At 47.3% G+C, this 24,941-nt stretch overlaps 2 protein-coding genes across 2 annotated transcripts; one reads left to right on the top strand and one right to left on the bottom strand.

Annotated features, from left to right (window-relative positions):
• The first annotated feature begins 2,207 nt into the window (after positions 1-2,207).
• LOC130485559 (olfactory receptor 52B2-like) lies at positions 2,208-3,173 on the top strand. The gene has a single exon (XM_056858775.1). It carries the CDS (start codon positions 2,208-2,210, stop codon positions 3,171-3,173), a length of 966 nt encoding a protein of 321 aa, XP_056714753.1.
• Positions 3,174-9,816: 6,643 nt separating this feature from the next.
• Positions 9,817-22,401, bottom strand: LOC130485558 (olfactory receptor 51G2-like). Its single transcript, XM_056858774.1, has 3 exons — positions 22,362-22,401; positions 21,278-21,368; positions 9,817-10,816 (listed from the first exon to the last, which is right to left on the bottom strand). The coding sequence occupies exons 1-3, from the start codon at positions 22,399-22,401 to the stop codon at positions 9,817-9,819; spliced, it is 1,131 nt and encodes a 376-aa protein (XP_056714752.1).
• Between the last annotated feature and the right edge of the window lie 2,540 nt (positions 22,402-24,941).

The raw sequence follows: 24,941 nt of genomic DNA, 5'->3' as shown, positions 1-24,941 counted from the left end.
ACAAAGGATTTATTGAAAGCTTCAGATGGCGCAGGGCAGACACGAGTTTAAAGTTGCAAGTGAGCTAACAATCAGGGTTACAGAATATATCTCCTACAGGGCATCAGGGTTCACACTTCTGTTATGGGAAGCTACAAGATAGATTGGTGCAATACAAAACATCAAACGGTTTCAGAGAGACTGTTAGGACTATCAGATCTCCAAGGCCGAATCTGGCCCGAGGGAGTGCATGCAGGAAGCGCAGCAGGGGAGGGGAAGACGGCACCTGGGAAGGACAGACGAGGCGCCTGGACCCGGGGAGGTGTGAACTGCTTTTACGAGTTCAAAGGGGAGAGGGATGAAGGATACACAAAGGGGAAGGGGAGTCAGACACATGGCCCTCACACCGCCTTATCACACAGTTGACTCATGTTCAGTTTGTGTTTCACTAAGACTCCCAGATCTCTTTCACATGTATTGTTGTCAAGCCAACTATCTCCCATCCTGTACCTGTGCCTTATGTTGTTTCTGCCTAGGTGAAGTACTTTACACTTCTCCTATTGAAATCCATTTTATTGCTTATGGCCCAGCTCTCCAGTCTATCGAGGTCTATTCTGAACTCTGACCCTACCCTCCGGGGTATTAACTACCCCTCTTAACTTGGTGTCATCTGCAAATTTGATTAGCATGCTCTCTATTCCATCATCCAAGTCATTTATAAAAATATTAAATAGTACCGGTCCCAGGACAGACCCTAGTGGTACCCCACTGGTCACTCCTCTCCAGGATGAAGTTGTGCCATTAATGAGCACCCTTTGGGTTCGGTTGGTCAACCAATTACCAATCCACCTAACAGTAGCAGTGTGCAGCCCGCATTTTACTAGCTTTGTTTCAAGAAGATCATGGGGGACTTTATCAAAGGCTTTACTGAAATCAAGGTACACTACATCTACAGCATTCCCTTCATCTACCATACTTGTCACTTTGTCAAAAAATGATATGAGATTAGTTTGGCATGACCTGTTTTTGAGAAAACCATGTTGACTGTAAGTGAGCTCGGCATTTCTTTCTAAGTGCTTACAGACTGTCTGTTTAATTATCTGCTCTAGTATTTTACCTGCTATTGATGTCAGGCTGACTGGGTGATAATTGTTTGGAATTTCTTCCCCCCCCCCCCTTTTTAAAGATGGGGACCACATTTGCCCTCCTCCAGTCTGCTGGAACTTCTCCTGTTCTCCATGAATTCTCAAAGATTATTGCCAGTGGTTCTGAAATTACTTCAGCCAGTTCTTTGCACACCCTTGGATGCAGTTCGTCCAGCCCCGACCTGTTTGGTCTTTGGATGTGGAAGAATGTAAATTAAGCCTCCTGGCTACTCCTTACCACTCATTTTTTTTTCATAAGATGTATCACCCTCTTTTCCCCAGCTCAGGATCAAAGTGGCTCACAATGAAAATCGTCCAATTACACATCCACAAAACCAGATCATCTCAGTATTAATCTCAGTATAGGGGAGGGGCTGTGGCTCAATGGGAGAGCCTCTGCTTGGCATGCAGAAGGTCCCAGGTTCAACCCCCGGCATCTCCATTTAAAGGGACTAGGCAAGGAGATGATGTGAAAGACCCCTGCCTGATACCCTGGAGAGATGCTGCCAGTCTGAGTAGACAATACTGACTTTGATGGACCGGGGGGGGGGGTGTCTGATTCAGTAGAAGGCTGCTTCGTGTGGTTTCATGTGTTCAGTATCAAGGAGAGTTGCAGGTGGGCAGCCATGTTGGACTTCTGTAGAAACATCTGAGTCCAGCAGAACCTTGAAGACCAACACGATTTCCAGGGTATGAGCTGTTGAGAGTCAGAGCTCCCTACATCAGAGATCCGATGAAGGGAGATTTGATTCTTGAAAGCTCAGACCCCAAAAATCTTGTCGGTCTTTAATATCAAGGATATTATTAAGCTACTAACCAACCACCTGTTCCTTCAAAATTCAGCTACAGAAATGAAACAAATTAGCTGAAGATGATCAAAAGAGAAGCTTTTCATTTCCAGCTGAGACACAAATGCACAGACCCGGGCCTGACCCCACCCCCACCCTGCTGCCCGCCACCCACCTGCCTGCAGCTGCCTTTCCCCTTCCACAGGAACCACCCGGTTCCCACCTCCACATGAGGGGGCCACAATCCCTCCTCTGCTTCTTCAAATAAGGGATCTACAGGAAAGGAGAACCCAAAATGCGTGAGGACGCCACAAGCTCCATTAACCTAAGCAGCTCCTACCCTGAATCCTTCATCCTGGTGGGCATCCCAGGGATGGAGGAATATCATGCCTGGATGGCCATCCCTTTCTGCCTGATGTACGTCTTGGCGCTCCTGGGCAACATTTCTCTACTGGTCCTCATTGTGACTGAGCGCAGCCTCCACCAGCCCATGTATCTCTTCTTGGCCATGCTGGCCGTGGCCGACCTGGTCTTGTCGACCTCCACGGTCCCCAAAACCCTCAGTGTCCTCCTGGCATATTCCAAGGAGATCTCCTACACTGCCTGCCTCGCCCAGATGTTCTTCACCCACGTCAGCTTCATTGCGGAATCCACCATCTTGCTGGCCATGGCCTTTGATCGGTATGTTGCGATCTGTGACCCGCTGCGGTATGCGGCTATCCTCACACCTCTGGTGATTGCCAAGATTGGCCTGGCTGCTCTGGTGAGGAGTTTTTGCGTGATGCTCCCCACCCTCTTCCTCCTGAGAAGGCTCCCGTACTGTGGGCATAGGGTCATGCCCCACTCCTACTGTGAGCACATGGGCATCGCCCGGATGGCGTGTGCAGACATCTCCATCAACATCTGGTACGGATTTGCGACCACCCTCTTGTCTCCAGTCCTAGACCTTGTGCTTATCACTGTCTCCTATATCCTTATCCTCAAAGCTGTCTTCCGGCTCCCGTCACAGGATGCCCGCCTTAAGACGATCGGCACCTGCAGCTCTCACCTCTGCATCATACTTCTGTTCTATACCCCAGCCTTGTTCTCTTTCTTTGCCCATCGGTTTGACCATGGCATCCCGCGGCACGTCCTCATCCTCTTGGCCAATGTCTACCAGCTCCTCCCACCCATGCTCAACCCCATTGTCTATGCAGCAAGGACCAAAGTGATTCGGGAACGGCTGGGCCCCATGTCAGTGCCAGCTGGAAGGATGTGCTGAGTTCTCATCTCAAAATAAGGGGAAATGGGAGCATTTAACGGGAGGGGATGTGCTTCACCTCGACACAGTACATGAATTTCTAATCCCCCCCCCCATTACAAACAGGTCATGTTATGGATTATGAGGAAAGTGTTTCATATTCTATCTCAGAACATAAGACAATCCCCACCGGATCAGACCAATTCTAGTTCGGCAGATACTCTTCTGTTCCATACTCAATATTTTCCTTTTTCTGGGCACTTTTTCGGAACTGGGGACTGTCATCAAGATTAGGTTTTGTAGTATCATTTCCTTTTGCCCTTAGGGATGATCAGCCACCTTTTCTTCTTTGATTAAATCATTAGAATATTTTAATATATCTTCTAGCCTTGAAAATGGGGTTTAGATGCATTAGTCAGAAAGGACAGTCTGGAGGCTTAAAAAAAGAAAGAAAGAAAAGACTGTTGTACAATTCTCCAAGCGGAAGAGGCTGCACAGTCAGTCTTTGGGCAAAAAGAGCATTTGTTATATCTCGGAGAAGTTCCCCAGAGCAGCATTCTCATCCCCTGGAGCCTCTCTGTCAGGAGGAGTTCCTTTCTGACCACGTCTTTTAAGCTTTTCCCTCCTTCCTTTCATCAAGACTGACTTAATACCCTCTTTTGCCTCCTTGCTGAAACATTCGGCATCTGTGTAAGGCTGGAGGTTGGGTGGGAAGGTCCTCCTTGTGTAGAGCTCCCAGGTCACCTGTCGTGGCGGGAGGTCTTCAGTGGGCAACCTTTTCTTCCCACTGCTACTTGCAGCGGTGGGGACAGAAAAATTAAAGAAATAAATGCCCATCCACATGCCTTCTCTGTGGTGGCCCCCGCCCTGTGGAATGGCCTCCCTTGCGAGGTCAGGAAGGCTCCTAGGCTCCTGCCACTTATCTAACGTCGTAAAACAGAATTATTCCAGTGAGCAATTGTTATAAAGAAAATACAATAACAAAAGGGGCCACGCAAGTGCTTTTATAAAGAGAATGGGACTGTGACCTATACCACAGTGTTCAGTGTGTATTATCTGTTTGCTGCATGCATTCTCCTGCTCTCACTGTGTGGGTTCCTACTTTTGTAATACCCTTTCCTGCACTGTGTGATACGTGATGTCTAATCTTCATGCTTTGTTTCACATTTCTGTTATTCTAGTCCTATCACATTGCTGATGAGATGTCTCATCCTGTTGATTGTGTTGGTGTTCCTGGCATAATCCACCTTGAGTCTCAGTGAGAAAAGCAGATTGTAAATAAATACGATGAAGTCTTTGGCAGACAAGCCGGCTTGCCGCCCTCTGTTGCCCCCCGATGCCAGTTGCCTTGCCCCTCTGCAAACCTTCAGAGTCAGACATTTCCCCATGTTTAGCCTGCTATTGTAGGATTGTCAGCCTTCCGGTGGGATCTGCAGATCCCCTGAAATTGCAACTGCTCCCCAGACAACAGAGACCAGTTTCCCTGGAGAAAATGGCTGCTTGGGAGGGTGGACTCTATGGCGTTATACTCAGCTGATGACTCTCCCCTAACCCCACCCTCTCAAAGGCTCCACCCCCACATCTCTAGGAATTTCCCAACCTGGAGTTGGCAACACGATGGACAAAGCTGAGAGTTGGCAGATGCCCGCCCCTTAAGGTTGCCAACTGCCAGGTAGGAGCAGGAGAACTCCTGCTAATTCAACTGATCTCCAGCCGATAGAGATCAGATCACCTGGAGAAAAATGGCCGCTTTGGCAATTGGACTCTATGGCATTGAAGTCCCTCCCCTCCCCAAACCCCGCCCTCTTCAGGCTCCGCCCCCAAAATCTCCCGCTGGTTGAGAAGAGGAACCTGGCAACCCTACCGCCCTTCCCCACATACACAAGATGTGCGCAAAGCAATTCAGGTCCTGGAGCTGGGCCAGAGGAGGACTCAGCAGCGGGGCCGTGTGGGACCTCAAGGGGCTCTTCCTCCATTGCCATCAGGAGGTTTTAATAATCTGTCTTGCACAAGGGAGGTGACAAAGCCCCTGGCCGAGGGGCAAGTGGGGCGGGACAACCAGAGGGGGCAACACAGGGGCTTTAGGAAGTGGAACATTTTGTAGAATGCTGAATTTAAAAAAAAAAAAAAAACACTTCCAGAAATGTATTCATGCCGGGTGCCAAGAATTAAACCAATGCCTGCCATTGACAGTGTGTGTGAAGTTAGTTACCTGAGGCCACTTCCGAGGTTACGTGGGTGATTTCTTTTCCAGGCCAGAACAGCACGGTCAGAGGGGCGCTCCCGCCTCCCCGATCCTCTCCATGGGGTGCTCAGATGCTTCCAGACAGCAGCAAAAATGGCCACAGGGCAGTTCTTGGTTTAGGCTAAGGCAATGTTGTCCTGACCTGGATGGCCCAGGCTGGCCCAGTCTTATCAGGTCTCAGAAGCTAAGCAGGGTCGGCCCTGGTTTGTACTTGGATGGGAGACCCCCAAGGAAGTCCAGGGTCACTATGCAGAGTCAGGCATTGGCCAACCACCTCGGGATGTCTCTTGTCTTGAAAACCCTGCAGGATCGCCATAAGTTGGCTGTGACTTGATGGTCCTTCCCATCAAGACAATGCTATTGGTGGCCTTGTTTGGTGCAAACTGCACAATGTCCACCTATCAAGTACGTTTTATCCTGCCCTTCTGCCAAAGACCTTGGGGGGGTGCGTGTGGGTTCTCTCCCCTGAGAGAGTGTGGCTGGCCCAAGGGCACCCACAGAGCTCCCTGGCTGAGCAGGGGTTTGAACCCAGGAGTCCCAGATCCTCATTTCACCAACAGCACCCGGCCTGTCTGTTTATATCCAGCTCAACCCTACAACTATGAGCCTCAAAAAGGCACTCCTCATTTGTGAAGAAAAAATTAGTTTAGGTTTATTTTATGCGGCCAAACAAAATGTCATGTTCAGTCACAAAGGGAGAAGGCTTGAAAGGAAGAAAAGAAGAAGAGGAAGAAGGAGAAGAGTTGGTTTTTATATGCCGACTTTCTCTACCACTTAAGGAAGAATTAAACAGGCTCACAATCACCTTCCTTTCCCCTCCCTGTGAGGTAGGTGATGCTGAGAGAGCTGTGACTAGCTCAAGGTCAGCCAGATGGCTTCATGTGTAGGAGTGGGGGAAACCAACCCGGTTCCCCAGATTAAACCATGAGCGAAACATGTCAGAAGAGCACTGCAACATCTGACCCAGGAGGGGGGGCTTTCCCACCCTCCAGGTTGGAAAAACAAGGCCACTAATGACTAAATGGATATAACAGCATGACATACAATGTGTAATTATAACATAAAGTAATTATGTAAAAATATTGTGCTATTCCACATACCAATTATAACAACAACATATATGTTTAATTAAAGAATCTAGATACAACTATATATTAGTGCAAGCATCTATATATATTTTGTGAAGCACGCAGAAACAGGGTCACTCATAGATGTGCAATCTGAAGTCATTAATCAGATATCAAACAGACATTTAAAGCGAACAGCAAAGCAAATCGCTAGAGGGGAATCTGGTAAAATCCCATTTCAAAGCAAGCTTCTTCAGTCGCATGATTATTCACTTTGAAAAGGGCATGAAAGCGCTCACTTTAGTGCACAAGAACCACTGGATACGTAATTGCGTGAAATTCATCCTAGTGAATCACCGGTTCAATAAATGCATCTTCAGATGAACAGCATATTAGCTTGTCTTGACGGGTTGGGTCCTGTGAACCAGTTCTGGTAAATGGGTATTGTCCTTGGGTCTGCATACTACAGATTATATGTTTTATTAAATTAAACGAATAATAATGACAATTATAACGAATCTCAAGAGTTAAAACTGGTGGATGTTCAACACTTTGAGAATCAACAGGTATAAATGATGGAGGGGAATGTGTGGGTCCCTCAAAATCTTCATCAGTACCCTCACAAACACATACCGGCCCCCCCCACCCAGAAAAGGGGAAAAAAAGACATCAGCAGAAGAGGCTCATGAGAGCTGATATTTTAATAAAGGTCTGAGTTCCTTATACCAGCCCTTTTGCACAAGGGAAAAAAACATTTACTACACAACAGGGCTTAAAATAACTATTTATTGTTTGTTTAAATATTTGCATCCCTCGTTTCCTCGTGGCTCATAAGTCACAGTGAAAACATTACCACTTAAAGCCTATAAAATGGGGGGTGAGTCTACATACCACAAAAGTCCTGGCAAACCAAATGGCCTTCCACCACCTCCTAAACATTTCTAAAGATGACCTCTCCCTCACCTCCATCTCATTGCAGTGGGAAAGGATTGGGGCCTGCTTCATGCCAGGCAAACTGTCCTGGGGTAGGGGGGGGGGGAGACAGCCAGCAGGTAGCAGCCCGAAGGCTGCCGTTGATGCGTGGGGACATTCCCAGAGAGAGTCCTTGTGGGTCCGAGGCCACAGAAGTCTTGAAGGTCGTACCTAGAACCATGAATCAAACTCGGAAACAAAGTGGCAGCCAGGGTAGGTGTCTTAAGGTTGGGGGGGGGCATATGTTCCCATCAGCCTGGCCCTGAAAATAATCAGGATGCCGCAGTAGGAATCAGCTGGCGTTTCTGGGTGGTTTTCAAGGGCAGCGCAATGCCACACCCAAGTGGAGGGCCTGTGGCTCAGTGGTAGAGCATCTGCTTGGCATGCCGAAGGTCCCAGGTTCAATCCCTGGCATCTCCAGTTAAAGGGTCCAGGCAAGTAGGTGATGAGAAAGACCTCTGCCGGAGACACTGGAGAGCTCCTGCCAGTCTGAGTAGACAATACTTACTTTGATGGACCAAAGGTCTGATTCAGCGCGAGGAAGCTTCATGTGTTGGGGCCGTGGCTCAGTGGTAAAGCCTCTGGTTGGCATGCAGAAGGCCCCAGGTTCAATCCCTGGCACCTCTAGTTAAAGGGACTAGGCAGGTAGGTGATGTGGAAGACCTCCGCCTGAAAACCTGGAGAGCTGCTGCCAGTCTGAGTAGACAATACTGACTTTGATGGATCAAGGCTCTGATTCAGTATAAGGCAGCTTCATGTGTTCATCTGACAACCATATGGATGGGCATGGCCGGAACACCTGAGGGTCCAAGAAGGGCCAAAGCTGGCAAAGCGGATGTGGCTGATGGACGGGGCTCCCAGCATTTCAAGTAGCCAGGCTGAGTCCACAAACACCCTCAAGCTCCCAACCTGCTTTCTTGGCTGTAGTTTCCATCAGTGTGGAACAAGAACTGCTCAGAAGCAAGAGCAACAAGAGATTCCCTCCCGCATCCTATAAGAGGATCTGTACTAAACAATTTTAAGTCTCTGCCTGTGCAAAAGTGATTAGCAGCAGAGTTATCATATTAAAGGTAATTTATGACCTTTAACTCTGATAATACAAAACAGTCGGGAATAAGGTTCAGTTCTCTGAACTATTAACCAGCAAACCAGACAGAACACCTGCAGAAACATTTATCTCTTATTGAGATAGGGAAATATTCTTTTATATTGAGCAAGGCAGAAAAAAAATTACAGACATGAAAAAGTTAACCCTACAGTTGCTGTGGAAGTACATGCTAAAATTATCAAAGTTTCCACATTGCTTAATCATATCATAGCAAATAATAGTTTTATAAAACAAATCAGGCTTCAGCTTTTTTCTCATTGCTTTTAGGGATTATCAAAAAATAAAGCCCAGGTTACCCAAAATCTCACCTAGAGATCTCACCTATTCTTCTGAGACTTCCAGCCAGAGAAATCTGATTTGCTTGTCAAAAGAGGGCATGTTTATAGAAAAAATGTCAATCATATCTTTCTCTAAATCTGATCTATTACAATCATGTGCTTATACCTAGATATCTGATTGCTTATAACTAAATAGGAGATAAGTAACATAAGTACAAATAAGCCAATCAGCAGGTGCATCTGAGATACTTCTGATATAGCAAGATAAGAAGCCCAATCTCAGTTCTCAAATCTCCATCAAAAAGCAATCAATCTATTTTTTTTATGTAACTGTTACAACTCAGTGTCCAAAATGAAGGTAGATCTAAGCACCAGAGTTGAATTACAGTTAAAAACTGCCTGAACTCTCATTCAACTGGGAAACTCAACAAGAAAAGAGGAGTAATATCATAGCTGCTGCTATGCCTGCGTGGCGTCTTATATTGATTCTAAATAGACAGGCAGAACTCCACATTCCTTTTACTTACTGCTCTCCTGCTCGGAAACTGATGGGCCCGTCTCATCTGCGATAAACCAGTGAGCTCAATTCCGAACGAGCACAAGCCCTCCAGCAGAGGGTGAGCAGGGGACCTGCGTGCAGCATCACCATACCAGCCCAACTCTGTTTTTCACCAAAGACATGTCCACAGGTTGTGATTTACTTTCATCTGGCTGGCCTCTCCCTGACAAAGCAATTTTCATACTTGTGTTGCCTCAAATCCTTCAAGCTTTGCGTTTAGAAACAGAGAAGCCTCCCCAATCTGCAGGCACTTTCGTGAGATGTTTCAGAGGAAACTTTTCCCTCTCTACGCCTTCTCATTGGTCAGTATTTATGTATGAAATATTTCCCCCACCTTTCTACATTTCGATTCCAAGAATGCCCCCAGTCTGGTCAATGACTGTAATGCATCTCACAAAACGCATCCAGCTCACAACTTTAATTGCTCAGATTCTGTCATTGTGAAGCCCCAGTCATCTTCCGGAACTTCCCGAGTATCCGTGCACGGATCTGCTTCGTCTTCACGCTGTAGACGATCGGGTTCATCAGAGGCGGCACCAACAGGTAGATGTTCGCTATGAGGATGTAAGCGATGGGGGGAGCACTCTTCCCGTATCGATGGATCATAGTGAGGCCAAGCATGGGGATGTAGAAGGTGAGGACGGCACAGATGTGGGAGATGCAGGTGTTCAGTGCCTTGAAACGTTCCTCCTTGGAAGCAACACCCAGGACAGTTTTCAGGATCATGATGTACGAGAGGACAAGCAACAGAGAATCCACCGCTGTGGAGGAGAGCATGACCAGCAAGCCATAAATGCTGTTGATTCTTCTGTCTGTGCAGGAAGCTTTCATGATATCTTGATGAACACAGAAGGAATACGACAAGACATTCTCTTTGTGATACTGCAGTCTCTTTAAGAGGAAGGAGGCAGGGAAGACAAGGAAGGCAGCCCGGAGGGCAACCCCCAGCCCAATCTTGATGACGGTGTCATTGGTCAAGATCATCGTGTATCTCAGTGGGTTGCGGATGGCCACCAGGCGATCAAAGGCCATGGCCAGCAGAATGCCTGACTCAGCGATGGACAAGGTGTGGATGAAGTACATCTGGATCAGGCAGGCGTCAAAGTGGATCCGGCGGTGGTTGAACCAAAGGACGCTCAGCATGGTGGGCAAGGTGGCAGAAGACAAGCCCAGGTCCGAGAGCGCCAGCATGGAGAGGAAATAGTACATGGGCTCGTGGAGGGTTTGGTCCGTCCAGATCATGAAGAGGATGGTGCAGTTCCCAGCGATGGACACAAAGTACATGGAGCAGATGGGGACAGAAATCCAGGCGTGGGATTTTTCCAGCCCAGGAAAGCCCGTCAGGAGGAAAGCTGGAGGGCCGAAGACTGAGTGGTTGGTGGCCATGGCGATGTTCGTCTGAGGGCTGGATTGGGCGAGCCGCTGCCAAGCAAATCTGCAACAAAATCATTCCAAGGAATGCAAGTTTTGTGCTCAGGTCCCCTGCTTGCAGAATCAGCCACCCGGCCTAAATATTTTATTTTCGCGCCAATCTCTGGGTCAGCCTCTGAGGCCCCTGTAGAGTCACTGGCCTGAATTCAGCTTCACCAAGGACTCTGGCCACCTCCCCCAACCCCCCAGCACCCAGCCCCCAGCCCTGCCCTGCCACCCTACTATGCTGACTCCGGCCTCCCTTCTCACACTCTGATGATGACATGCAGGCCAAGGACACTGGGGAGGGCAGTACCCCCCCCTTGCACTCCCACATGCAATGTTTTCTCTTCTGGAGAACAAGGCACCGAAGCCCAGGCCAGACCACCGCTTGCTGGTTCCCAGCATCCCTTCCAGTAGCATGAAGGATACCAGACCGGCTGCCCCTTAGTTCTGCTTGGCACGCGTGCCCACCCCTAGACACCCAGAGAGTCACGTCTGGCTTTAGTCCTTGCTATAAGAAAGCCAGCGCCTCCGGATAAAAGTTTTGGGATAACAAGGAAGACTGGTGGAGAAGATCAGTGTGAGAAGGGGGAAAGAACTGGCTGAGCAGCTTGTCAAAAGAAAGGCAAAGAGAAAGTGTGTGCAGCCATCCAAATATGGAGGAGTGGGACTTGAACTGTGGGGGGGGGGGAGCTGTGGGTCAGTCATAGAACCCGTGAATGGAATCATGTATTCAGATCCTGGCATCTCTGGGTCAAACGTTTCCTGGTACCAGGACTGGAAAAGACTCTCTGACAGGGAGGGAGGCTGCCAGTCAGAGCACGCTGAAAGGACCAAGAGTCTGATGCAGTCGGAAGCAACTTGGCTTGCTCTTGGGTTGGGGGTGGAAACGAACCTTCGATTGCAGGGCCAGGGGGTCAAAGTGAGGGGTTGGGGCTTTCTTTGGAAGAGGGAACATTAGGTTAGTGTTCCAAAGAATGTTTTCTGATCCTGCAATGAGCTGGGCAGTGAAACACATTGGAAAGGACACGCTTCCCACCTTCAGAAAATCATCAGGGAAACAGGTCAGAGAAAGGAGGAGGAAGAGAGCGACCAACCTGAGAAGGTTTGAGGGCTGCATCAAGACCTCAGCTTGGCTTGGATCTCAGCTCCCTGCAGCCACTGGTACAAAGCTATCCAACCTACCTGGCTACAGCACAGGTGACTTCTGTTCAGCCCGTCCTGAGGCCAAGTCCTGCCTGCCTCTGCACAGAGATGCGCTTCACTCTCAGGTGCATTTATGCTTTCCTCTTTGCCCCGGGGGAGAGGCCAGGTTCAGCCGGGCTTCTCAGCAAGCACGCTTGGCTCATGATCTCAAGGGCTCTCCTGAGGCTCAAATCCTCCCATCTCTCATTTGCTCCACTGGAACCACGGAGAGCCACAAGCAGCTCAGTACTGCCGCCTGCTGGGGGGGCATGGCAAGTGCTGGGCTACTCTCCCTGTTGTGTGGGGCAGGACAAGCCCCAGGGCTTGTTTCCCCACTCCTACACATGCAGCCTGCTGGTTGACCTTGGGCTAGTCACAGATCTCTTAGAGCTCTCTCAGCCTCACCTAACTCACAAGGTTGTGGGAAGAGGAAGGGAAGGAGATTGTAGGTGGTTTGATTCTCCTTAAAAAGTAGAGAAAATCGGCATATAAAAAGCAACTCTTCTTCTTCAGAGGTTGCTTCGATCTCCCCGTGCATTTCCGCGCTTTTCACCCGTGTTTTCTGGATTTGTGCTTAGCCAGCATCCAGAAAATGTTGGGAAAACGCACAGAAGTGTACAGGAAGAGCGAGACGACCTCCAATGGTTGGAAAATGCAAGCATAATCAAAGCAAAGCCCCAAAGTAGTCGGAGGAAACAGCCAGGCATAAATGGCCCCAGACTAGGGTTGTGCGTATCGATAAACCTAAACTTGAAAATAAACCTGAAATTAATCATTTCGGTAATTTTTGGGACTTGGGTTTACCGGATACCAAAACCTGAGGATAAAGCCACAGCCGAATAGTTGTTTCCTGAAAAATAGCTATTCAGTTTTTCAGGTCTGGCTGTTCACCTTTGCTCAGAGGCATTGGCTCTGTGCTTTCTACCCTTTCTCTTTCTCTCTTTTTGACTGGTGAGGTAGGGGTCATGTAATCGGAGCCAACTTGGCCTGACCAACTTTTCTGCACTTTAAAAGACGGGGGCTCACCCCTGTCTGGTGAACCCTGTCTGGTTAGTTTCCATCAGCAGCTCATGGGCCTTCTGAGGAAGACTTCTTCACCCACGTGGATGATCAATCTCCTTAACATGAGCTGTCTTGGTCATGACTTTGGCTGGCTCTGATATCATTTCCCCGCACCATTCTCTTGGAATCAGATTTTTCATGACCGCAATAAAGGACTGCTCACAGGATGACATTTGCCACCAAAAGGCATGTTTTCCGTGCCTTATTTCTCTTGCATTTAAGCCTTTTTCCTCCGTTTGGAAGCTCATTTGCATGGACATCATGCAAAGTGACCCAGAAACTAAGGCAAACCCCAGACTTTGAGGCGCCAGCCTGGAATCGGTTCTTTCCACCAGTCCTCAGCAATGCTGAACTTTTGAACCTGAAAACCAATGGACAGCTCCATTCACAAATGCCTGGAGGACAAGGGCAACCCTTTTGCTGGCCCATAAAATTGGACCCCCTGATCCAAAGTTCACCAAACTCTGAAAAGGGAGTCCCTTGCAGCTACACTGCAAATTTGGGGACTCTGCCTGCACAAATGCCCCCCAAGGAGCTTTGAAAAAACTCCCCATAGATTATAATGGGCATGAATTTTTCGGTAAACGCAACCCCCCCCAAAAAAAAAAACGCTTCCTGGTCTTGACACCACCACCCCTATTGCTCCTGAAGGTTGGGGGGGGGGGCTTGAGAAGTACCTGGGATGTGCACCATGGAGGGGGTGGGGCTGTTGACATGTAAGACTGCACATGGCAAGCAGATGTAAAAGATGTAAAAGATCTAAGTGACAGCCAGGTGATTGGTGGTGTCACATGACAGCTCAATGACTGAGCAGAAAAACTGGCTTGTACTGGACTGAGCTAGATAGTCCTGGAGACAAGGCAGCCAACAGTTGATTGGCTGGGAGACTATGCCAGATATGTATATAAGTGTATCATATATGTATTGGGGTGTGGGTTGTGAGAAGTAGATGCTTTGCGTAGCATTTTGTCACTGTATAATAAAATAGCACTTTTATACTACGTGCTGACTCTGCTGTATTCACTCGCCACTGAGGTGTCTGATACTTCTTCCAAACACCAACAGGGCTATGGGCCCAGAACGACTGCGCTAGGTGCTGGAGGTTCTGAACAGAGGTTTATCTGTGGAACAAGTGCCGTGGACTGCAGTGGGAGCGAGTGAATGTCTGAGGTGAATTCAGACGGAGCAGAGGAAAAGGCAAGCCTATCTGCTGGCAGTGAATTGTCGGGAGCAGAGGAGGAGGCGAGCCTATCTGCTGGCAGTGAGTTGTCGGGGGCGGAGGAGGAGAGCGATACAGAGCTTGAGGTGCCGGGTGCTGACGACATGGCACAGGCGGCTACAGCGTTGCTTGTGGACAAGCTCACCTCCACCAACTATGAGGTCTGGGCATTGCGAATGCAGCACTATCTCAAGAGAGAGGCGTTGTGGAATTATGTAGCTGACCTCCCAGACCCAGAAACAGCTCAAGACGTAATTAAAGATGAGAAGGCACTAGCAACCATAGTGCTGAGCGTGGCAGACGACCAGCTTGTTTATATTACGGGAGCTTTGAAGGCGAAAACAGCTTGGAATTCCCTTAAACAAGTTTATGTACAAAAGACAGCTGGCTCTTTGATGGCTATCACCCGAAGGATGTATTGGACGGTTTTGAAAAGTGGAGCGCCAGTGAGATTGCACATGAACTCTTTAGCAGAGTGCTTCCAAATGCTGGAACAGAGGGGGAAAGCTGTGTTGGAGGAAGACAAGGTCTTCATACTATTAAGCTCTCTGTCGGAGGATTACAATATGTTAATCACTTCTTTGGAATCTCTGGACACAGGCCAGCAGACGTGGGAGTATACGGCTGGACGTTTGTTGGATTTTGAGCAGAGATTGATTGCGTCGGCATCTGGGAAGCCTGCCCGGTCCGAGGGAGGAAAAGATAAGACGGATTACTGCGCTAACAGGGAAAAGTTTGCAGAGAAAAAGCACCTGTCGTTGGATTTACAACATGTGGCTTTAAAAGTTAAAAGATGCTTTTTATGTGGTCAGAAAGGGCATTTAAAACGCGACTGCCCTGACGTCAAGAAAAAGAGTCGAGGGGAGCAGTCATCAGCAGGCGCAGCCAGAAGCCAGACAGCGTCATTAGTGAGGACAGAGACTAATGACTCTACTGACATGTGGATCCTAGACTCTGGAGCTTCACAAACCATTTGTCAGAGTAAGGAGCAATTACAGGAAGCACACAATTCAAGCCTGAAGCACGTAAGCCTGGCTGATGGAAGCAACGCAGATGTGGTGTGTGAGGGAAGTGTGAGGTTCCCTGCACTGGACTATGTCTTTAAAAAGGTGCTTTGTGTGCCAACTATTGAAACAAATTTGCTAAGTGTCTGTGCATTAGATAATGCAGGGTTTACTGTGACTTTTGCTGAAAACTCATGCCAGATAGCAAAGAATGGAGAGGTGCTTCTGAGAGGGAAGCTATGTCATAATGTATATGTGGTGGAGAATGTTCATGTGAAGGCTAAGACAGTACTTAATCAAAGCTTGCATGACAGCTGCATTCATTTATTGCATAGACGTCTAGCTCATTCTGGATATGAGGCAATAAATAAAACACTATCTCTACTGGGTAAAGAGAAAGTGAAGAAGTGTGAAAGGTTTCTAGACTGTGAGGTCTGTAAGAGTGTCAAATCTAAAGCCTACCCAGTGGCTAGACACAGTGATAGAAGGTCTGAAAGAGCTCTAAAGCTATGTCATCGCGATGTCATAGGTCCTTTTAGAGAGAGCCATTCAGGGAACCGGTACGCATTAATTTTAACAGATGACCACAGCAGATTCACCTGGGTGTTTCCCATCAAAAAGAAATCAGATGTGTTTGAGACCTTCAAGTACTGGGCTAGAAGAGTACAGAAGCAGCTTGGTCAAGAGCTAAGTGCTTTACAGACAGACTTTGGGGGCGAGTACATGTCCAATGCATTTGCCAAGTGGTTGCAGCAACAAGGTGTGCAACACAGGGTGGCTAATGTTTCAACCCCTCAGGAAAATGGTATTGCAGAAAGGCATGGTGGGATGTTGCAAACAAAAATGTATGCCATGCTGCGAGATGCAGAACTGCCTATGACTTTTTGGGCAGAGGCTTTAAAGGCAGCTTGTTATATTTCTAATCGGATCTGGACCAGATCCATAGATGATATCCCATACAGGGCACTGTATAAAAAGGACCCGAGTCTGAGCTATCTCAGAGTGTTTGGGGTGAAAGCCTGGGTAAATGTGCCTTTAAACCAGAGAAGGAAAGGAGGAGCTAGAGCCAAAAAGCTCACTTTCCTTGGGTATCAAACAGGCATGAAAGCCTACAGGTTTGCCAATGAACACAATTGTCTGAGTTACAGCAGATCAGCCAATTTCTGTGAAAATAGTAATTGGGATAAGATCCATCAGAGAGTGAACAAGGTGGAAGTGTCGCGGTTCGGGCCGTTAAGTGCCTACACTCTTAGAAAGGACCCCTTCCTGAGAAGGGATATGTTATCTTATTCAGCGAGACACCACTAGACCGGAATCAACGGTTCCTAGAAACTTGTTATTGTTCCTAGGACATCTCTTGAACACGCCAATAAATTTATAATAATGGACAAGAGTAGAAGTATATAAAAAACACATTTATTTACATTATATAATATATGCTTTTTGGTTGCAAAGCCTTAAAATATCATATAAGGATAGACATCATTAGTCTTAAACATGTTTATGTAGCAAGTAATCATTCACATTCTCTATGCCTCCATAAAGGAGTATTTTAGTCAGAATATACTCATAAAGTATCCTTAGTGCAATGCACCTTCATTCAGAATATAAGGTTACAGAAATCCTGTCAAAACATGGTTAATTCTTTGAAGAAAGATTTGGTTAGAAGCATCCTAACTTAAATCATTCAAAACATCATAACATTTCTGTACAGAAGACACACTATACCTTGCTGTGTCATCTGTGTCATCTGGAGTCCTTTAAGAATCTAAGCTCTATGAGAACATATGAAGTTATCCCAGAGTATCTGTATTTGCTAAGTCTTGAATCCTTTAAAGACTTCTATTAATATTCTTAACTGATCATCATTAAGATCAGGCATTGTGTATGTACATGCTATGCATGCTCTTTCTAGTTTTAGACAGCAATGCTGAATATATAAATACTATGTGTTAGCTTAAAGCTGTTTACAGTCTCTTTGACTGTGCCAATCTGTGTATGTGCATTGTGCATATCTCACAGAGTACAGAGAGCCTCCTTTCCCTTCTCTGGTCTCTTGCTCTGAGGAGGTTCAGAAGTCCCTCTGTTAAGTAGAGGACGTTCTGACACAATCTCAGAGGTCTAGCTATTAGCCCTGTGTTCAGGATGCTTCTTAGCACTGGTAAGCCAAATAGGCTTAGTTTGTAAGAATCCATAAATCTGATGGACTCTCAGTGTTCCAATACATGGAAAAATCACTGCACTTAGATTCCCATTCAAAAAATAGGAATTCTAAGGGTCTCTATCCTCTTCTAGGAATAGAGCAGTCTCACAAGAAGACTGTAAGTAAGATATGTTGAAATATCCAGATCTTGATACTTCAAGATATCTCTGAGAACTATTGTCCACGCAAGGACAGAGTTTCAATGTTTTACATCTCAAGCCTTTTGAGATGGAGAAGTGTCATTCCAGACAGCTGCAGTCTGTCAGTCATAACACTCTTAAAGTGCTAGCTGTTCTGCAGCTGTATTTATGCTGTTTCTAGACCCATTAAGAGTGTTCCTTTATCCCCTCTTCCTTATCCTTCAAAAGGGTACCTTTATTCTCTCTTATCAGATACCAGGAGCTTAGTGGCATCTGCTCCTGTCCTCTGATATCTTATTGTCCAAATATGGACATCCTTCCCTTTCATTCCTCTGTGCCTAAAGTATAAATACTCATTTCTTAGGTACATGATCACGTTACATATTTAATTTCTATACCATCCTCTTCGATAGGACAATACGCATTAAATGAGACTACTTAGAAATCTGTAGCACAACGTTTAACTATATAACTCATGAAACACAATTATAGCTGACATTGTCACTTGCAAAGAGTCATTGTTTACATTTGGTCATTGTGTAACATCTTTTAGTAACTGACAGCCTTGGGCAGATTACAGAAGAGCAAGTAAGCCTGTTACTCTTATCTTTAAGAGAACTTAAATGCCTCAATAGCACAGTTTCAGCTATTGAGACCTTGAAAAGGCCTTTGAGATTCTGACATCCGACAGCTGAGTCAGAAAGGTGACTTTTGCACACTTTATGGACAAAGTGCTTTACGCTGCCCCTTCAAGGGAAGGTGCTCAGCTCTGCCCCCTTCAAGGACAAAGCCAGAGTAACTTTAGTAGTTAGCTTTGATAGAGCTAACCTTGAGAGTAGTCTGTCAGCCTGACACAGAGCTAGCCTGTCAGCATGACACAGACTTTCATTATACATTACACAATCCTCTATAGTGGCTCAGTTTGCATGATGTGTTTAAGCTCTATATGGAATTAATTCTGCACATGTTCATAGAAATACCATGATTATGTCATAGCCCGACACAGAAGGTCTGTGCCTAGAGTGTCAAGCAGGAGCAACAAGGGAGTTCCTCCTGTAAGATATGGTTTTGAAACAAATGATGTTAATCATGTGTATGTGAAGGAGCCACAAAGTTACCAGGAGGTGTTGTTGCTAGAAGGGAAAGAAAGAGGGTTGGCTTGAAGCCATGAAGTCAGAGTATGACTCTCTCCAGGATAATAAGGTATTTTCCCTGACTCACCTGCCTGATCAAAAGAAAGCAATTGGGTGCAGGTGGCTATACAAAGTCAAATATCTGCCTAATGGGAAAATCCTTAGGAAGGCCAGGTTAGTGGCCAAGGGTTATTCTCAGAGGGAGGGACAGGATTTTGACGGGGTGTTTGCCCTGACTGTAAAATCAGAGTCTTTAAAAGCTGCACTGTGCAAGGCTGCAAGGGACAGTATGCAGGTGCATCATTTTGATTTTACAACTGCATATCTGAATGCAAATCTGAGCGAGGAATTGTATATGGAACAAATTCCTGGGTTTGCAAGCAAAGATGAGCTGGGAGTGCTGAGACTGCATAAGGCCATCTATGGTTTAAAACAAAGTGCTCGGGCATGGTCACAATGCCTTAGCAAGGCCTTAATCAAACTAGGTTTCAAGCAAGGTGTGGCAGATCCTTGCATGTTCACTAAATGCGTGGGTGACACGGAATGTGTGCTCGTGGTTTATGTGGACGATATCTGCCTGATGTTCCACACAGAGGAACAATTGCAGTGGTTCAAACAGGCTGCTGGGAGTGTGTTCAAAATGAAGCATTTGGGGAATATTCAAAACTGTCTGGGGGTTGAAATAACCAGAGACTCAGAGGGGTGTTTTGAATTAAACCAAACCAAGAAAATTGAACAGCTTCTAAAGAAATTTGGAATGGCAGAAGCCAAGTGCACCGATACCCCCATGACAACAGGGTATGCCCGGGAGGTGGATGACAAGAGTTCCACAACAAGGTATTATATCAGTCCCTGGTGGGGTCATTGCTATACTTGTCTTGTTGGACTAGACCTGATATTTGTATGGCTGTACATTTATTGTGTCAAAGGTGTGCTTGTCCTTATGAAAAAGACTGGATAGCAGCAAAGAGAGTGCTGCGGTATCTGAAGGGCACTTCTTCAGCTAAATTAAAACTCAAAGCTGATGAGGAGGAGCCAGTCACGGTTTACAGTGATGCTAGTTGGGGAGACAGGGAAGACGGGAAATCCACTACAGGGTATGCAGTGTATCTGCATGGGGCCCTCATCATGTGGAAGTCTTTGAAACAAACTCACGTCTCCACAAGTACGTGTGAAGCTGAATACTCAGCCATTAGTGACTGTGAGATACAGTTGGAGTGGCTACAACAACTGGTTAAAGATTTAAACCTGCAATGGAGTCTGCCTGTAAGGGTATTTTGTGATAATACAGCAGCGCAGCAGTTGGCAGGAGACCTAGGCATCAGAACTAGGAGTAAACATATCAATATAAGATACAACAATGTCAGGGAAGCGGTGAACAATGGGTTTATAAAACTGGAACATTGTGCTTCAAGTGACAACATTGCTGATGTTTTTACTAAATGTTTACCAGTGGAGAAATTTGTGAAATTTCGGGATTCATTGGGGCTTGCAATGTCAGTCTAGGAGGAGTGTTGACATGTAAGACTGCACATGGCAAGCAGATGTAAAAGATGTAAAAGATCTAAGTGACAGCCAGGTGATTGGTGGTGTCACATGACAGCTCAATGACTGAGCAGAAAAACTGGCTTGTACTGGACTGAGCTAGATGGTCCTGGAGACAAGGCAGCCAACAGTTGATTGGCTGGGAGACTATGCCAGATATGTATATAAGTGTATCATATATGTATTGGGGTGTGGGTTGTGAGAAGTAGATGCTTTGCGTAGCATTTTGTCACTGTATAATAAAATAGCACTTTTATACTACGTGCTGACTCTGCTGTATTCACTCGCCGCTGAGGTGTCTGATACTTCTTCCAAACACCAACAGGGGCACCCCTGTCCTGGGAAATCCCCTCCCCAGCTGGCATGAGTGGAAGAAGGGCCTTTCTGCTCCTGCAGGGGGAAAGGGGGGGGGACTCTGGGTCTTTGATCATCCCAGTGAGTAACTCTTAACCAGGGAGATGACACCGACTTGGCAGCTATAGATGAAGAAGAGTTGGTTTTTCTATGCCGACTTTCTCTACCACTTAAGGAAGAATCAAACTGGCTTACAATCTCCTTCCCTTCCCCTCCCACAGTAGACACCCCGTGAGGTAGGTGGGGCTGAGAGAGCTGTGACTAGCCCAGGGTCACCCAGCTGGCTTCATGTGGAGGATTGGGGGAACCAACCTGGTTCCCCAGATTAGCCTCCACCGCTCGTGTGGAGGAGTGGGGGGGGGGGAATCACACTTGGTTCTCCAGCTCAGACTCCACCGCTCCAGCTAAACGGAAGGAAATGACATATGTCTTGTCTCTAACTTGTGGGGCCAATGGAGCTCCCTCAAATTTGAGCTTGAGTGTAAAAATGCTTTTAAAAAACCTGGGCAGGGCTTTTCGTCACGACGGGCCCTGCCCAGCTGCCCAGGCCACGTGGGGCCCTGACTTGCTTAGGTCCCGGTGCTACCTGGAAGCCTGGCAGCTCAGACTGGCAGCTCAGACCCGCCCCTCTCCCGCACTCGGCAGCAGGACATTTCTGTCCCAGAAGCAGCAAAAGAAGGATCCGGTCGTATCCTGCAATTATGGAAGCTGCATCATCTGTGCCCAGAACTGGAAAAGAACGTCCGAGCAAGACCCCCCCAGCGAGAACAAGCAGAGCTGGGCACAGCTGGCAAGCGGGAAGTGGCTCAGTGGGGGGGGGGGCAGCCCTGGATGCAAGGCTGTCAAGGGGGGGCCAACTCACACCAGACAAAGGGGGAATGATTGTGGCTGACCCCTGGTGGTGACTGGAGTCCAACAATCCCCAGGGTGCACCCGTCTGTCTCCCAAGCACATTGCCTGCGTTTCCCCAAAGAAGCTTCGCATATCCTGCAATGACCCTCCCAAGGATGCTGTCAGGGAAGCCAGAAAGCCTCCTTGTGAGGTGCAGAAGGCCACCTTCTTCTGTCCCAGGGGACTGGGGGTCTGGAGGGGCGTATAATTAGCTTCTCTATGTCCTTCCTTTGAACTGCAAGGGTGCAGTCAGAATATTAATACATGGTCTGAAGAAGCTATTTATACACAATGCGAAACAAGAGGCAACCGGGATCTTGTTACATCTTTGTATGCTGTATATGAATATTGAATGGATCCACATTCAAAATACACAGCTTTTTACAGCCAAAAGAGAAACACCGGCAGGAACGAGATTCCATCATTGTGATTGGACCAGTCCACATCACCTGACCGCGGAAGTGGTGCGGAGTACAGCGTTCCTCACAACATTGTCTTTATATTGCTTACTTGCGAGTAAGGACTTAGCTGCCGGCATTTCGTTGTTCCCGAGGAGTACTCATTTATGTTAAAGATTCTGAGAAGGTATTAAGTGTAATGAAGTAATTGTATAGTGAAGTTAAACTGTATTGGAACTTATAACCTTGTTGTTGTATAAATTGTTAAGACAAGTTAAGAAACTTTGGAAAGAAAAGAAAAAAAGAGAGAGAAATATATTTGAAAGGAAAGTTGTGGCAGTGTACTGAGATTTTTTTCTTAGGATTGCACAATTTTATATCAGTACCTAGAGGTTGGCAACCCTAACCTGGGTTCATGTGCAGGCAAACATACCTGCGGGGGTGCGGCCACCTTTCAGACTGGCCGGCCCCATCTCTCCCGGCCAATCACCAAATGATGCATTACAAGGAGGTCGAGTGCTGGGATGATCCTTCCTGACTTGAAGATGGGATAGCCATCTTCAAGTACTTGAAGGGCTGTCACATAGAGGATGGTGCCGAGTTGTTTTCTGTTGCCCCAGAAGGTCGGACCAGAACCAACAGGTTGCAATTAAATCGAAAGATTTTCTGCCTAGACACCTGGAGGTGTTTAAGCACAAGCTGATGGTCATCTGTCAGCAATGCTGGTCATGTTCATGGAGGAGAGTGGTATTCATGTGTGTGTCATGGCGACCCTATGAATGAAAGTCCTCCAAAATGTCCTGTCTTTGACAGCCTTGCTCAGATCTTGCAAACTGAAGGCTGTGGCTTCCTTTATTGAGTCCATCCATCTCTTGCTGGGTCTTCCTCTTTTCCTGCTGCCCTCAACTTTTCCTAGCATGACTGTCTTTTCCAGTGACTCTTGTCGTCTCATGACGTGACCAAAATACGACAGCCTCAGTTTAGTCATTTTAGCTTCTAGGGTCAGTTCAGGCTTGATTTGATCTATAACCCACTGATTTGTTTTTTTGGCAGTCAATGGAATCTGTAACACTCTCCTCCAACACCACATTTCAAAGGAATCTATTTTCTTCCTATCAGCTTTCTTCACTGTCCAGCTTTCACACCCATACATAGTAATAGGGAATACAATGGCATGAATTAATCTAGTCTTGGTGGCCAGTGACACATCCTTACACTTCAAAATATTTTCTAGCTCCTTCATGGCTGCCCTTCCCAGTCTCAATCTCCTTCTGATTTCGTGGCTGCAGTCTCCCTTTGGGTTGATGGTGGAGCCAAGGAATAGAAAGTCTTGAACAATTTCAATTTCCTCATTGTCAACCTTAAGGGTGTGTAATTCTCTTGTAGTCATGGCTACTAGTCAAAATGGATACTAGTCATGATGCATACCTATTCTCTCCAGGATCAGAGGAGAAGGCCAAATATATTAAGTGCTGTGGAACACAGGCAGGATGGTGCTGCTGCAGTTGTCTTGTTTGGGGGCTTCCTAGAGGCACCTGGTTGGCCACTGTGTGAACAGACTGCTGGACTTGATGGGCCTGGGTCTGATCCAGCAGGGCTTTTCTTATGTTCTTATGACCTTAGGCAGTTCCTGAGAGGGAGGGCATCTTGGCCATCTTCTGGGCATGTAGTAGGGGTCACTGGGGGTGTGAGGGGGGGAGGTAGTTGTGAATTTCCTACACTGTGCAGGGGGTTGGACTAGATGACCCTGGTGGTCCCTTCCAACTCTATGATTCTATGAAAAGGCCCTTTAAGGGGGAAGCCAGCATTCTTCCTCCTTGGTGCCATTTTCTTGCCAAAAACCAGCTTTCCCCCAGCTTCTTTCACATCCACCTGGTGGAAAAGGTGCACTAAAAGGTGACAATTTGCAACGGGGGGGGGACAATGAGGGGAACTCAGCCCAGTCTCTCCCCCCCCCCCCAGCTTCACTTCTATCAGTCTCCACAGTAGCATTCTTTAACCGTCAGGGAACTTCAGCTCTCCGGCTGACCACCCCCACCCTTTCAACCCAGCCCGATGCCCACAGCCCCCTGCCTCAGCCCAGACACTGCTAACAAGCTGCTCACCTGGCCGGGGGGTGGGGGCTCCTCTTCTTGCCGCCCGTAGGAGCCGAAGTGCTGCAGCACCCTTCTGCAGTGCAGCCGGCCTCTGAAGTACAGCCAGGCGTTCTTGGCACCGTGGCTGTTGTTCTCTCCCTCTCTCTCTATGTCAAATGCCATGCAGACCAGCACGACAGACTCCATGCCCGTGAAGGAGTGGATGAAGAACATCTGGGTCAGGCAGGCCTCATAGCTGATCTCCCCGAGGCCAAACCAGAAGATGGCCAGCATCTTGGGCAGGGTGGACGTGGAGAGGCCCAGGTCAATGGCCGAGAGCACCGAGAGGAAGTAGAACATGGGCTGGTGAAGGCTGGCCTCTGTCTTCACGATGAAGAGGATGGGGGAGTTCCCCAGCAGGGCGATGAGGTACCCCAGGCAGAAGGGGATGGAGAGCCAGGCGTGAAAGGTTTGTAGCCCAGGGACACCCAGAAGGAAGAAGGTGGGCGAATAGGAATGGGTGCTGTTCAACAGGTAGAGTCTCCTGTATCCTGGAAAGGAAAGTAAAAAAGATGGCAGAGTGTGTAGCAGTATGGGTCCACCACCAATAAAGAGGGGATAATAGATTCAGTTTGGGAATATTTGAAATAATAAGCCTTCCTCAGGCACAACGTACAATCTACTGTAGGCTTGAAGCGAACTATGGATTAAAACTTACATTCTGCAGCCTCATTTGGTCTCTCCCTGAAGGAGTCCTTGCTCATTCTAGGGGCTCATATCTTGCATCTCTTGCCCCTTCTTTACGGAAGTCAATCTTTGGCTATACCTCTCTAACTGCCTGTTGTATCAGCTTATCTTGATTTTATGTCAATCTTACTTTGCATCAACAATGTTTGGAGGTGCTCCCCCTCTGAATAAATGGATGCGTCTTCTGGTTG

This window comes from Euleptes europaea, chromosome 12 (genome assembly GCF_029931775.1).
Source record: "Euleptes europaea isolate rEulEur1 chromosome 12, rEulEur1.hap1, whole genome shotgun sequence".
NCBI lineage: Eukaryota > Metazoa > Chordata > Lepidosauria > Squamata > Sphaerodactylidae > Euleptes > Euleptes europaea.
Note: the sequence above shows the minus strand (reverse complement) of the source record. Positions and strands in the feature narration are given on the sequence as shown.

Bases quoted from the DNA above. Each gene is read 5' to 3' on its own strand.
- LOC130485559 (XM_056858775.1), top strand. From the start codon at position 2,208: ATGCGTGAGGACGCCACAAGCTCCATTAACCTAAGCAGCTCCTACCCT.
- LOC130485558 (XM_056858774.1), bottom strand. From the start codon at position 22,401: ATGGGGCCGGCCAGTCTGAAAGGTGGCCGCACCCCCGCAG. The intron at 21,369-22,361 runs GTATGTTTGCCT...GTTCTTTTCCAG, and splicing joins AGGTGGCCGCACCCCCGCAG to TTCTGGGCACAGATGATGCA. The intron at 10,817-21,277 runs GTGCGGGAGAGG...ATTTTGTTGCAG, and splicing joins CAGAAATGTCCTGCTGCCGA to ATTTGCTTGGCAGCGGCTCG.